General features: G+C 34.5%; 1 protein-coding gene across 1 annotated transcript in view; it reads right to left on the reverse strand.

Annotated features, from left to right (window-relative positions):
* LOC131429590 (transcription factor SPT20 homolog) overlaps positions 1–13,031 on the reverse strand; it is a 35,338-nt gene extending 22,307 nt beyond the window's left edge. The window contains exon 1 of the mRNA XM_058593813.1: positions 12,772–13,031. Coding sequence (XP_058449796.1) covers positions 12,772–12,793 — 22 coding nt within the window. The 5' untranslated portion in view covers positions 12,794–13,031. The remainder of the gene's footprint in view (positions 1–12,771) is intronic.
* Between the last annotated feature and the right edge of the window lie 922 nt (positions 13,032–13,953).

A 13,953-nucleotide genomic window follows, 5' to 3' on the forward strand; every position in this document is an offset into this window, starting at 1 on the left:
TTTTAATCCACCTTGTGGTATGATAATGCCTTTCTCTTGCCATTTAAATAGTCTCATTAAAACATGTGTAAGATTTTGTTTAAAAGAAATTTCGTTGCATTGAAAAACACCAGGATTTGTCGGTTACGTCACATGTAACATTGCATCTCCCGAAACGGAAATGTTTCCATTTGTTGAGTCATCCTCGAGAAAATTCAGCCGATCAATGGTCCAACAGTACCTTTCAAATCAGCCTAAGCTTGTTTAAGCCGGTTGAGCCATATCTGAGAAAATTGAGCGATAAAAAATAACGCTGTTTTTCTGTTCCTCAGATTGCTATCTAATTATATTTAGTTAATTTTAGTTTAATTAGTATTTTTAATATTAAATTAAGTATAAGAAAAATGTGTTATTTATATGATTGTAATCTGTTCATGAAAAGGATTAGGAGGTTTTGTGCCTGTTGGAGAACAAGTTTGACTGAAACTAACTCCAGAGGGTTTTTTCCTACTTCTAAAAAATAAATAAACTATAATTAGTGCCTCTTTTGACAAGTAATGTAATTATTTTAAAGGTCCTATAAAATTATTTTTAAAGCTCCTATAAACCAATTGGAGCAGTTTTGATGATGATTTAGAATTTTTTTTACAAGTCATGGTATGAAATTTTGAACACACTTCACCCTATGATTCTGGAATCGGAAGTCGGATCCGGATGAAATATAGGAATTTCTAAATTTCATTCCTAATTCCAATTCCTAATTGGAACTACAATACCTTTCATTTGAATTCTGCATGGAAATACAGTACCTAAGTTTGTGGAAATCGGTCAAACCATCACTGAGAAAAGTGAGTGAGAGTCATTTGGGGAAAATATGCCCCCTATTTCCGGTGCCTCCGGAATCGGAAACCGGGAACCATGACAGCCGGAATCAGTTTTTTGGCCGTCTACTGATAATGACTATCGAATGGAGTGGTTTTGAGGCCAGTTTAGAAAATTTTTCAAGTGTTTGTTTCGCCCATTTAAGTGATGGTATATAACATTAAAGACACTTCACCCTAGAATTCCGAAACCGGAAATCTGGATCCATCCAGATGAAATTCAAAAGTTTTGTATATAATCATAAGACCTTCAATAAATTTAAGTAAATACTCCATCTTTGAGAAAAATTAGTACACATATTTTCATTTTTTGTACATTTTACCTCATAACTCCGGAACCGGAGCTCCGATCCAAACAAAATTTTGTATGGGATCACAAGATTTTTAAATTGAATTTAATTTTGTGAAAATCGGTTCAGCTATTTCTGAGCAAAGTTGGTACACTTATTTTAACAATTTTTTGCATATTTTACCCCATATTTCCGGAAACGGATGTCGGATTCAAATAATATTCAGGAGTTTGGTGTGGGACTACAATACCTTTCATTTGAATCTGAGTTTGTAAAAATTGGATCATCCGCTTTTAAGAAATTGGAGTGATTTCCGGTTTGGAGTACACGATAACTTGTTTTCGATACTTCCGGAATCTGAAACGAAGATCTGGTATACTCAAAATGAATGTATTTGGTCATCAACTAACCAAATCTGTCCAATTCAAAAATTCTACGGTTATTTGAATGTATTTGATTGAATTTTTACGTGTCATGTATAAAAACACACCCCTGAAAATGAAATTTTTATACCTACCAGTTTGTAATTCCGGAACCGGTAGGATTATATGGGGTTGTAAGACCTTTCATTTGAACCTACGTTAGTGAAAATTGAATCAGCGGTCTCTGAGAACATAGATTGCACGATTTTAATTCAGTTTGCACATTTTACCCCGTAGCTCCCGAACCGAAAGTCGGATCCAAATGAAATTCAATATCAACCTATGGGACCATAGGACCTTTAATTTGAATCTTTGTTGAAGAGAATCGGTTGAGCCGTCTATGAGAAAATCGAGTGCACTTTTTCTTCATTTTTGTGCACATTTTACCCCGTAACTCAACAACCAGTAATCCGATCCGGGTAAAATTCAATAGCACCTTATGGGATCAAGAAACCTTTCATTTGAATCTAAGTTTGTGAAAATCGGTCCAACCATCTCCGAGAAAATCGAGTGCACATTTTTGTTACGTACTCGCATACACACACACGCACACGCACACACACACACACACACACACACACACACACACACACACACACACACACACACACACACACACACACACACACACACACACACACACACACACACACACACAAACATTTGCTCAGTTCGTCGAGGTGAATCGAATGGTATATGACATTCGGCCCTCCTCGGTTAAAAAGTTGGTTTTCACAATGATTGCATAACCTTTCTATATGAGAAAGACAAAAAATGTTACCAACATAACAATTTATTCATTGCACAATTTTTTAAAAATCTTGTGATAAATTTAATGTTGATGAGCTGATAATGAAGCTTGTTTCAAAATTTTCTGGAGTTTTGAATCATTTCGAAATGGATTTAACGCAGGTTTATGCTGATTTTTTAATTTGCTTTGTAATCCTTGGGAAGAATGGTCGACTTGGCAAGAATATGCTCTTATAGTGGTTTTTAGTAGGCTTTCGTGAATTTCTAAGTTTTAATGCAAAATTCGTGATGTAGCATAGAAGGTAGCAAAAAGTGTTTATTAATATTAAAGTGTTACTTGGGATTGTCATGAAATACAGTACCTAAGTTTGTGAAAATCGGTCAAACCATCACTGAGAAAAGTGAGTGAGAGTCATTTGGGGAAAATATGCCCCCTATTTCCGGTGCCTCCGGAATCGGAAACCGGGAACCATGACAGCCGGAATCAGTTTTTTGGCCGTCTACTGATAATGACTATCGAATGGATATTCTGGACTGATTTGGCATCTTGCCATTGCGCCAAAGATGTTTTGTAATTGTATAAAGCGAATGGAATCCATGTTGTACCCAAAGAGGTGTATCCACCTATATGTCCAGAGTTGCGATCTATCGAGCGGTATTAGGTTCTCGTGAAGAGAGAACTGTTCAATATAAACAACAAGCTACAACTATAGAAACATTTCAAAAATCTTGCACGAAAGTAGCTAAATAGGTCACAGAGAAACCTTTTTCTATGAAGAAAATGGCCTGGGATTATTCTTTCGTGAAGACACTTGGAGAAAATCCATCTGGGAATAATTTGAGAAAATCAACGGGGTAAATTTAGATGTTGCGACCAATCCACTGAAATTACCTCCACAAATCTCAAAACTCTAACTGTTCGAGAAATTGTGGGCGGTTCTTGGTGCCAGACTTGACTGATGTTGATGTACTGGAGCCCATCTGCATAATGAAGTTCTTGATGCAAGTCCTGATGGCCAAGGGAAGACATTAGTTATAAAAATGCTTTTTTGAAATCAACCAGACGAAAAACATTTCAAGTCGTTGTGAACAAAAAGTTTGCATAATATGGAAATGTATGTAAACTAATGACTAATTTGTATGTGGGGCATTCCACCCAAAATAAGCCGCTAATTTTTTTTGTTCATCTAACTATTTATTTCGTTTAGAACTGAAACATATTCGATACATTTTTTATCTCAATATGATACTTGAAATTTTCGAGAAATTATTTTCTGAAGTTCAGCGTCTACAAAAATGACTGTTTTTAACAACCTATACCAATAAATCTTATAAAGATACAAAAATTGGCGCTAGGCATTAAATGTGCGTCTTTTTCTTAGCTTTCAAATAAGCGATTCCAGTAAACAATCTTAGTGTTTATTTATTAAAAACAGTTTAAAGTTCCTAAAAAACAAACTTGGGCCTACCTATATTCTTTTTTTTAGTATAAAAAAGTAGCCTTAAGGGTTTTACTCGATCCTGGTGAAGCGCACCGCACTGCGACTCGTTCGGACTTAAGCAAGATTTAAGTTTCGTTCATAACTGTCTGCTTTTTAAACAACAAATCATTCAATTACTACCGATATCTTGTTGGAAAGCAGATTGTACTCCGCAAATAACCGCAGAAATTACTTTTAAATTGAAATACGGTGAAGAAACCACGCAGTGAAGAATGTTACTCGAACCTCATTCCTCGGCAATAGACACCTGCACCGAATCAAGCGTCAAACAAAGACTTGTCAGTGTAACAAGTTTAATATTCTTCAAATTGGTGCCATTCTCCACCGTTCAGGGTTACAATGTTTACAACTTTATCAGAGTAATTTTTGATAACTAAGCTATGCGGAAACATTTATGAGGCCTTGTTTCAAGTTACAATTGGAACGCGATTATTTAAATCTCTTTATGACTAATACAGCATTTTAAAATCAACGCAATATAACCTCAGCAAAGAGCTCGCACAATATTCAAATCTCGCCCACCAAACAGTGAAAAATGATGATCTGCAGGAATACTGTACTCTTTGAAAGGGCTTTATTCCGACATTTGTCGATATCCTAAATTTGGGAAACTTGCAAGTGTGGAAAAGTTTTATATAAAATTAGTGGAAGAGTTAAAATGGAGAATTTCGTGTAATTTAGGAGTTTTATCCTAGCTTATGGGATATTGTTGAAAAAAATATTATTCTAGCCCAATGCTATGAAAATATTGGGTCCAATGTTAGGAAAATGTAGGATACGGGAGAAATTTAGTTTCATCTCCATTTTTCTTTATTTTACATTGGAAATTTAATTGAAATCACTGCAAAAAGCCTTAATGTCACAGAATTTTAAAGGTCAAAAATGAGCATTCGACAAAAAAGTTTGAGAATCACTGATGTAGACTAATACTTGGATTTAAGCATTGGTCAATTTTGAAAACTGAAAATGTCGGAGCAAGTCCTGGAAAATGACATACGCTTCGAAACAATTGTTGAGAAAGTAAACATCTATCGCGAAAACCTTTTTAATCATATGCCCCGTATGTAAGATTAGAGTTGCTATGACAATTCACGCGGAATAAATATTTGCAAAGATATTAATGATAGAACAAAATGAAAACAAACAAACAGTATATACGGTATTTCATAGGTAAAACATTTCAATTTAAAAAGAAAAATTTATTTTATTTTATTCCAATAATTGAGAGAAATACATACAGAGATTAACATAACGCATGTAAACATAATAGCTTGCTTAGATAGATAAATATTACACACCGGAAAATTCCGTATCAGGAAGATAAAAATTCGTGCAATGTAAAAAAGCTGCCACATGATTGGATCGGCAAAAACTCTAACAACCATCGTAACTATTACAGAACTGCATTATACTCTATTTCATAACAATTATCCATGACGAGAGTACACAAAAAAAAAGAGAAACCCTCTTCTCCGGCCGGCTCACGATCATCTCCTTCTAGGCCAATGTAGATTGAAACACCCGCGAGAAGACAATGCGGATTATGTTCACCGGCAGCAACAGGATCACAGCCGATGAGGTAACAATTCCTTTCTATTTGTTAACTTAAAATGCATCTTCGCCAATCGAAGCGCAAAAACCACCTGTACTCGGGTGCACGCTGCCAAAACCTACAGGCCCGTGAAAAGTAAGTCAATTCGGTTCGATGTAACGTGCAACCGGGCAGACAAAACTAAAACCAGCACCAGCAACGAGAGAGCATTTGTAGAGGAACTTTCCCACAATTACAAGAAGATTGTTTGTTTGGAAATTTTCCTTAGCATAGGTACTTATTGGTAGGCTACCGGGTGCCAACCTAACCTATGCGAACATCAACAACTTAGCTGCGCTCTGCCGTAGAAGACGATATTGAATTATAGACTTGTTGATTTTTTCTATGCATCGAAATACAACAACAAAAAATGCCCCTATCTAGCCGACGTTTATAATTTCCGCCCGCACTGATCTTCCTGTAGCGAAACGTCTCATTGTTGTGAGTGGTAAATTACAAATGGTTCACATGCATGTTGGATGCCGAGACGTGTGGAATCAACGTGAAACATGTAGGAGGCTTTTGTACATCATTCACGTAACATGACAACAACGGTGGTTAGTTAGCTTCGTGTGATGCATTGTGACAACAAAATTGATAACTGCAGAAAAAATTATCATGAAATCATGAAATATCATTTTGTTCTTCTAATAGATTTCCCGTTATTGCAGATCATATGATCTAAGTAGACTGTGCATGGATGATTCAACAGCTATGTCATAATTTTCTTGAATAAGCAACAACAGTATATGTATATGGAATATGATTCGTGACGATTGCTTCAAGCTACCAAATTCCTGATACACAGATAAAAATATTTTGTGAATTTACATCTATTTTCATGCACATATTTGAAGCAAACAATTAAACATAAAGTTACATTACAATTCTGTAGGTTTCAATGTAAATTTATCACAAAACTAATCGTTAATTGAAAGATACAGTTATATTCATTGAAAATTCAATGCAATCCAATTTAGTTTTGCATCGATGAAGAATTTCAATCAAAGTTTTGATTCAACCCATATCTATTCCATGTTACTATTGATTTACATGTCGTGTAAATTTCATTATTTCTTTCTGTGTATGACATTTCTCTTCAATCATATTAACATCGTGGTAATTCTTAAGTTCGCTTTGAATCTTGCTCAAATAAATCAGGTATACACAGAAAGAAATAATGAAATTTACACGACATGTAAATCAACAGTAACATGGAATAGACATGGATTGAATCGAAATTTTGATTGAAAACTTTCATCGATGCAAAACTAAATCGGATTGCAATGAATTTTCAATGAATACAACCGTATCTTTAAAATTAACGCTTAGTTTTCGATTGAATTATATTGAAACCTACCGAATTCTAAAGTAAACTTATGTTTAAATACCTACTCCAAATATGTGCATGAAAATAGATGTAAATTCACAAAATATTTCTCTCTGTGTATATGCATAGAACAAAAATTCAGACAGAATTTGATAAAATCGTTTCTTGGTTGAAATATATTTGCCGAATTACCTCTAGGCTAGTTCAGTCCGAAGGCCATCAGTATCTATTGCGAAGTATAAATTCGGTTGTCACTATTTTAAACTTCTAACATCTTTACAATGAAGGAATTACATAAATGGGTAACTTTGCACACGTTTTCAGTAAGACAAACTAATTTTTTGGGCTTAGACAGTTAGATAAGTTTGACTCAACACTGCTTTTAAAGAAGAGTGAATGCGTTTTTACACGCCTTTTCATCAAATCGTTGTGACTCGAAAGCCGTAAATTGCCCAGCAAAAATTATTAAATTTATAGGTGACACTAATCCACATATGACACAATTCATAAGAACGTAATCCATGAAACGACTGAATGTTACAAGAATGATATAAATACACGTCAAATATAACGTGTAAATTTACATGTTTTAGCTCATAAAACTATGTCAGAATGCATTAATTATAAGTTCGATTTACTGTAAAATTCAGTAGTTTTTGACGCTCATATGTGTCAGTCTCAGAGGACGGAAATTTACACGATTTTTTCTACGTGTGTGCATGAAAATGGTGTCCAAGAAGAAGTTGTAGAAAATCGATTATACACTCTTAAAAAAAATGAAATTTTCGCTTGACGTAAACTCAAGCATGCCGTAATTTTTTCGGTGATGACACAATATTACATCTTCTAACTTGTAAAAATTAATCTTGCGTCTATATCGATGTAAGCTTAAGCTAAATTAACTGTGAAGTTAATGATATGACTTTTTTACATGCTTTCAATTGTCAATGTAAGTGTATCACGACACTCCTTTTATGTGCATCTATAGAGATGTAAATTTTTCTAAGTGTGTCAACGTAAATTAAAACATACCGTAATTTTTCGGTGATGACACAATATTACATCTATTAACATGTAAAAATAAATTTTGTCTATATCGATGTAAGCTTTAGATAAATGAACTGATTTATTTTCACATCTATCGCGATGCTCCTTTTACGTGTATATTTAAAGATGTAAACTTTTCTAAGTGTGTACATATACTTAAGAAAACGTTGAAATGAATGAAATTAAAACCGAACCGTTTCCATATAGCAAGATGAGCGCTTTTAGAAGAAAAGAGTTTTTTAAACAAAAACGTTTTTCTTATCCAGCACTAATGCTTTTTGTTAATATCGGGAAACTAGCAGAGTATAATTTCACAAATTGTGTTGCAATGTATACACGGTTGGCAGGGAATCTTGGGACAAAATTTTATCAAAATAAAAAAATATTTTGTAAATCGATTTTAAATTTTCAAAGTCAATTTTTTTCAGTGTGGAACTCAATAAGGATTTTTTTAATATTTTTACTGAACAATTTGACTGATTTTGAGAAAATCACAAATACAACACTTTTTTGTAGGGTTTTTCGTTTTTCCACTAATGTAGGAAAAACAAAGTATGAAAAGTAGCTTTATGTGACAAAGTCTACACGCCAAAAAAGTTTCATTCAAATCCGAAGAGGTACTGTAAACATTTGTTCGAGTTGGTGCGAAATTTGTCGGTTGCAGCTAAAAAAATTTTATATGAATTCCATTTCCAATCAAATTAACATCAATTGTTGGTTTGAATAAAAAGGTTAAAAAAATATTGCCGGATAGTTTTTTCAATGTTTTTTTAGCGAAAGGTTTATTTTTTGTTGACAACGCATTCAACTATTTTTTCATTATTCTAGAATTCCAAATCGGGTTTGCAACAACGATTTCCAAATACAATTGGGTAATTTACGGATATCGAGTTACTACGATTCGAAAATAATGGTGTTATTTAACGAAAATCCGAGTTCAAAAACGCATGTCTAAATATCTCGAGAACGACTACGTCTAGACGAAAAGCTACTATGAGCATATTCTTTGCATTTAATTTGTTAAATTACATTCTAGCGTCCATTTGATTGTTTTTTTTTCTAGCATCAAAAATATAAAGGTTGGCAAATGCCTTCAAATTGTTGAACAATTAATACTTCATTTCTAAAAACTCACCAAAAAATTTTTGTCAAATGCTTTTTTCAATAACAGGTTAACAAGATAATTATTGCAAAGAAAAAATTAAGATTTTTTTAAGGTATTTTTTTTTATTAATATCTAATTATTGTAAAATCGTTCCAATTTGATTCAGTGTACATTTTTTGTATTGTTTCTTTTTTGACATCTTTTCATGCAATTAACATTTACCGAGATATAATAGTTTAGTAAAAGTGCATGCATAAAATACATCAGCCTTGAGCCGTCCGGGTCTCTCCTTTCGTAAAAGACAAATGGTTTGCCGTACTATAGATGAGGGTATAGTTTCATCCAAATCGGGGCTAGTCGTTCCTGAATTTATCACCTTTTCTGCTGTTAATTTCTAAAGTTGATCCATGATATTCATATATTAAGTAAATCGATCGCTAGTGAGTGTTTAACTGCATTAAAGTTTTTTCGATCCACTGAAATTTTTAATTCAAACGTCTTCATCGAAGGTGATAAAAACTTCAGCTGTTTATTTTCATTCCGTTACCAAACATTGGGTTAGTAATAATACGCAGAGATTTAGAACACAATTTTTTATTTTATGATTATTCGCTTCTCGGAGCAGAATAATGAGGTTGAAAACCGAACTCAGAAAGGCTGCGTGGAAGACAATCGTCTTGGAATTGTTTGAAAAGAGGCAAATTTTTGTCAACTTCAATTTGACGCAGACTATTTGACAGTGTCTCTTCAGTTATGAGAATAAAATCAAGGCAAGAGCAGGAATGCATCAAAATTTAGCTCGCGAACTCCGAACTATTCCCCGATTTTGTGAAATTTTGTCTTCCCAAAGATGCATCTTTTCTAATGGATTTTTTTAGTGAAACCTGATTTTGATATTACAGCAAATAGACGTAAACGATTTGTGGTCTGAAACATATTAGCAATAATCAGTATACGTGCAGCACCAGCGGTTGACTGCGCATTTTGGAAAATCGAAAATGGTTCATTTCTGATTGCAATTGGTGAACTAGAATTCTAATAAGAGGCAGTGAAACAGGTAGATCCGTTTGTCATTGAAACTAAGGAAACATAAGCTCGAATAACATGAATTGACAGTGAACTCGGTCGGCCATGTGAAGTGTTCTCTAACGGAAAAGTTGCACAAGGGCATGACTGCTATTTGAACTGCGTGAACAGGCACAGATGAACATGCACAGAAATCTTGTTCAAATCGGTTATTTTCTGTCTGTATTTTCACATGCTAATTGGCAAAACGACTTCCCCGGATAGGAAAAGTTATGGGTTCGAGTCCTATCCGTTTCCCAAATTTTCAATTCTGCTACTCATTTTGTCAGTCCTTTTACAATAGGATTTTCCGTTGGATGCTGATAAAAGTTAATTCATACAGTTTTTGGAATCATTTTCGAATTAACTTTAGGAAAAGAAAGACTCGGCTTGCCGTTAATTGCTTGCAAGAATGGGTGGCATGACTTCCCAAAAAAATATTAAACTTATTAAACATTACACTCTAGCTGAATAACTGTTTTGATTTTCGACAGAAGTATTTTCAACAATAAAAAATTAGTGGTTTGTATTCTCACGTCAAAGTTTGACTACCTTGAACAATTCATGTGCACTGGAGTGTTTACATGACCTAAAAATATTTTTAACCGCAAATCAGAAGTGAACAAATCAAAGCAGCATAGTTAGAGTAGAAGTTTTTCTAGACCCCAACGTTTCTTTTGATTTTTTGAGTTTTTGGTGGTTTTTTTAAAGTGAAAACTACGATTTTTCATTAAAGAATCCGCCGTTTTGTAGCTGTAAAACATCCCCAAAGAAACAAACAAAGAAAAGAAAAACGTTGGAGTTTGGTTTTTATCGTGAATACGACTTACTTTACTATGGGGCGCCTTTTCAAAATGTACCCTCTGAGAGAGTGATAGGATTTTGATCGTGAATATCTCTTGTTGTATCTAACGAATCAACATAATTTTTGCTACATGCCATCGGAAATATGATCACAATTTTATGATAAAATTTTCAGTTGGGTGACATAGTCTCAAATAATTCAAAATTAAACTTTTCTGAAATGTTTGGTATAAACAAGTATCAAAGAGGATAATTCATAAGGCGCGTTTGCCTTTCTCGTATTTTTAAAGCTCATAGCTCAGTGATCTGTGAAAGGATTTATATAATCTAACTACCAATAGAATCGAAATTTTTCAACTTAAACGTGTATAGCAACAGCATTGAAGTATTTCAATAGTACACTATTGAAAAACCTGTCTCATTTGACCCATGTCAACACCAGCCAATCAGAACGCGCTCTGAGGAAGAGAACAATATATCTGCTGCTCTACAACAAATCGTTCGAGAAAATGTTCCGAACAGTGTTTAATATCGTAGTGAGTTCCACAATTTGGTCCTTCTGAAAGGCAGGAATGAACCCCGTACAGCATCCTGATAGTTGTAAATCCGAAATGAAATAATCGACATTTAAATACTGTATGCGGCTAACGAGCAAGCACAAGAGCGATTACGTCACAGCTGCTAGTCGTTTATATTGGTGAAAAAACAACGAAAAGGAGACAACGGTGGAAAGCATCACACAAAATCAGCTGTTCTAATGCCTTTAAAAGTTTTCTAAAGAACTATTAGGATTTCTTCTTCGCAAATCGAAGGTAAATATCATCAGTTTAGTGCAAATCTAGAACTGTTTGATTGGATTTGTGCACTTTTCGCTGTGTGAAATTCACAGTAATCGAGATCAAGTGAAGCCTTCTTTATATTTGCGAAAAATGTTGAAAAGGGAATGCTTGCATAATTCATACAGTTGATCAACTAATTGATATTCGGTAGTGTTAATGAACATGTCAGTTGTTTTCGTATTCACGACATCCAGTTATGTCTCTGACATTACCCACCCGTCCTTTTATATGTAGAAAGTGTTTGCAAAATTTCAAACAAAAGATGCAGTAGTTTTTGAATGACGATGGACACGGACTTTCAAAACCTGCTTTCGAGAAAAACACGTTTAAAATTTTGTGTCTGTAAAATCAATTTTAAATGAAATAATGAATCAGACTCGATCGGTATGATTTCAACAGAACGGTGCCACATGTCATACTGCATTCGAAACCACATAAGCTTACAATTATAACCTTAACTTAATTCAAACAACTCTCAAAATCTGAGCCTAAAACAAAGCCATATAACAATGAGAATAGTAGTTGAGTTTTAACAAAATATAAACCAACCCATCTGTCGCGTTTTAGTTCAGTTCAAACATATGTATTGCAAACAAAACATTAATGTAAATACAACATTAACAAACATTTTTTCACTCTTAAAGTATTGCAACCTGGGAGCACTCGCGAGAGGAATATTAATAATATTTGGTGTCAATAAAAAAAAAATTCCATTGTTGATTAAAGTCTTGTTAGAACTTGGTGTCAGACTTCCAGAGATTCTCTTAGTGAAAAAGATCAATTACATGACTTATGCTACAACTCTTTATTTAAGACCCAAGTAGAAGAAGTAGAATTAATGGATAGTTCCATTAAGCGAATTTTTAATCCAAAAAATTATATTAGAACTGTTCTTTACTGTTCTTTATGTTAGAACGATTAGAAAATATTTCGTATGTTGAGTGAATCTAAAACATTTAGCTCTGGATCTCCATATAAATACTGTGACGATACCAAAAATTTAAATTTCAATCAAAAATTTTCGTTTCAATCTAATTCAGCAAACCTTTTAAATCATTGTGTAACCATCATTTGAATTTATTAATACGGAACAGTCAACTAAACGGCGTGATGTTAAAAGAATCACTATTCCTAACCCGACGTAATTATTTTATTCCAAAACTCACCGATGAACAATTTTAACCACATATTCGCACCAAACACTGATACGGAAACACTGGATCACTCAAATTCACCAAAGTCCTTTTGCAGATCTCGATTCTATCTACTGGCAACAGCAAATGGCACTTGAATGAACAGCTGAACGCAAACGCGACCTCCTCACCACGATCACTGAACGCGGATTAACAAGACGTTTGCAGGTTTCCACTACTTTTCTTGAGAAATTTTCCGACGGACATGCTTAGCGCAACTCTTTCGGCACACAAATTAGGTGGATGCAGCATCGTACTTGGCATTTATAATATAAAAAACCACAAAAGCACGTCTCTAGCCATGCTCCCATGCCGCGGAGTGGAGAGTGGAGAATAAACAACCCGAACAAACGTACGAAGCCGCCGTGGCGCCTTTTGGCATTCCGAAGGCTCCTACAATGTCTGCCGCTGAAGGCGGAGAGCCGACCACCTAAGAAAAGCTCGAATGCAGCCCGGCGCTGTACTCGCGAGATTGCACCGGGAGAGCTTTTGTGCGAATGAGAGAACTCAAGGAAACCAGGTGTAAATTTCAAACCGAAAAGGGAAAGGAATCACCCAACAAGCTTGTACTAGGATAGTCGATCGCTCACCCTCACCTCTGCGATCGTGTTTGTCGGGGACCAATGACGTGATTCAGCAGTTTTAGATTCACCAGCATGTCTTTAACTAAACGGCAGAAGTTGAAATTCCATTTGAACATTTCATATTCAAAACCGTGTTTAGTTAATCAACAACGGAATCGCTTCAATTTGCTTCAAGAAACACTGCTAAGTAAAAGGAACAGTTTTCCCAAAACTATCGTTCATTTAATTATATGTAACAAGCCCAAAACCACATCTACACGATCTGTGAAATCTGAGACAATGGCAATGTAATACGGGCTGCTTCAATGTGACGATCGTTTACAGTTTGTAATGAAGATGGTACAATAAATTGCGGCGTTTGACTTAATTTGATGTAACCTGTCAACGTTTATATCACATCTATATCAGATGGTCAATATGATATCTTTTTCATATAATAAAGTAAACATAAAAAATAGAGATTTTCTCTGGAACTTTCCGCAAATAACAAACTTTGCTTAGAATAATTCGCAATTAAGGTTCGTGGGCCCATTCGAGGATCTGTGAACTCGATCGATGAAATCTGCTCAGT

This window comes from Malaya genurostris, chromosome 2 (assembly GCF_030247185.1).
Source record: "Malaya genurostris strain Urasoe2022 chromosome 2, Malgen_1.1, whole genome shotgun sequence".
Taxonomy (NCBI): Eukaryota; Metazoa; Arthropoda; class Insecta; order Diptera; family Culicidae; genus Malaya; species Malaya genurostris.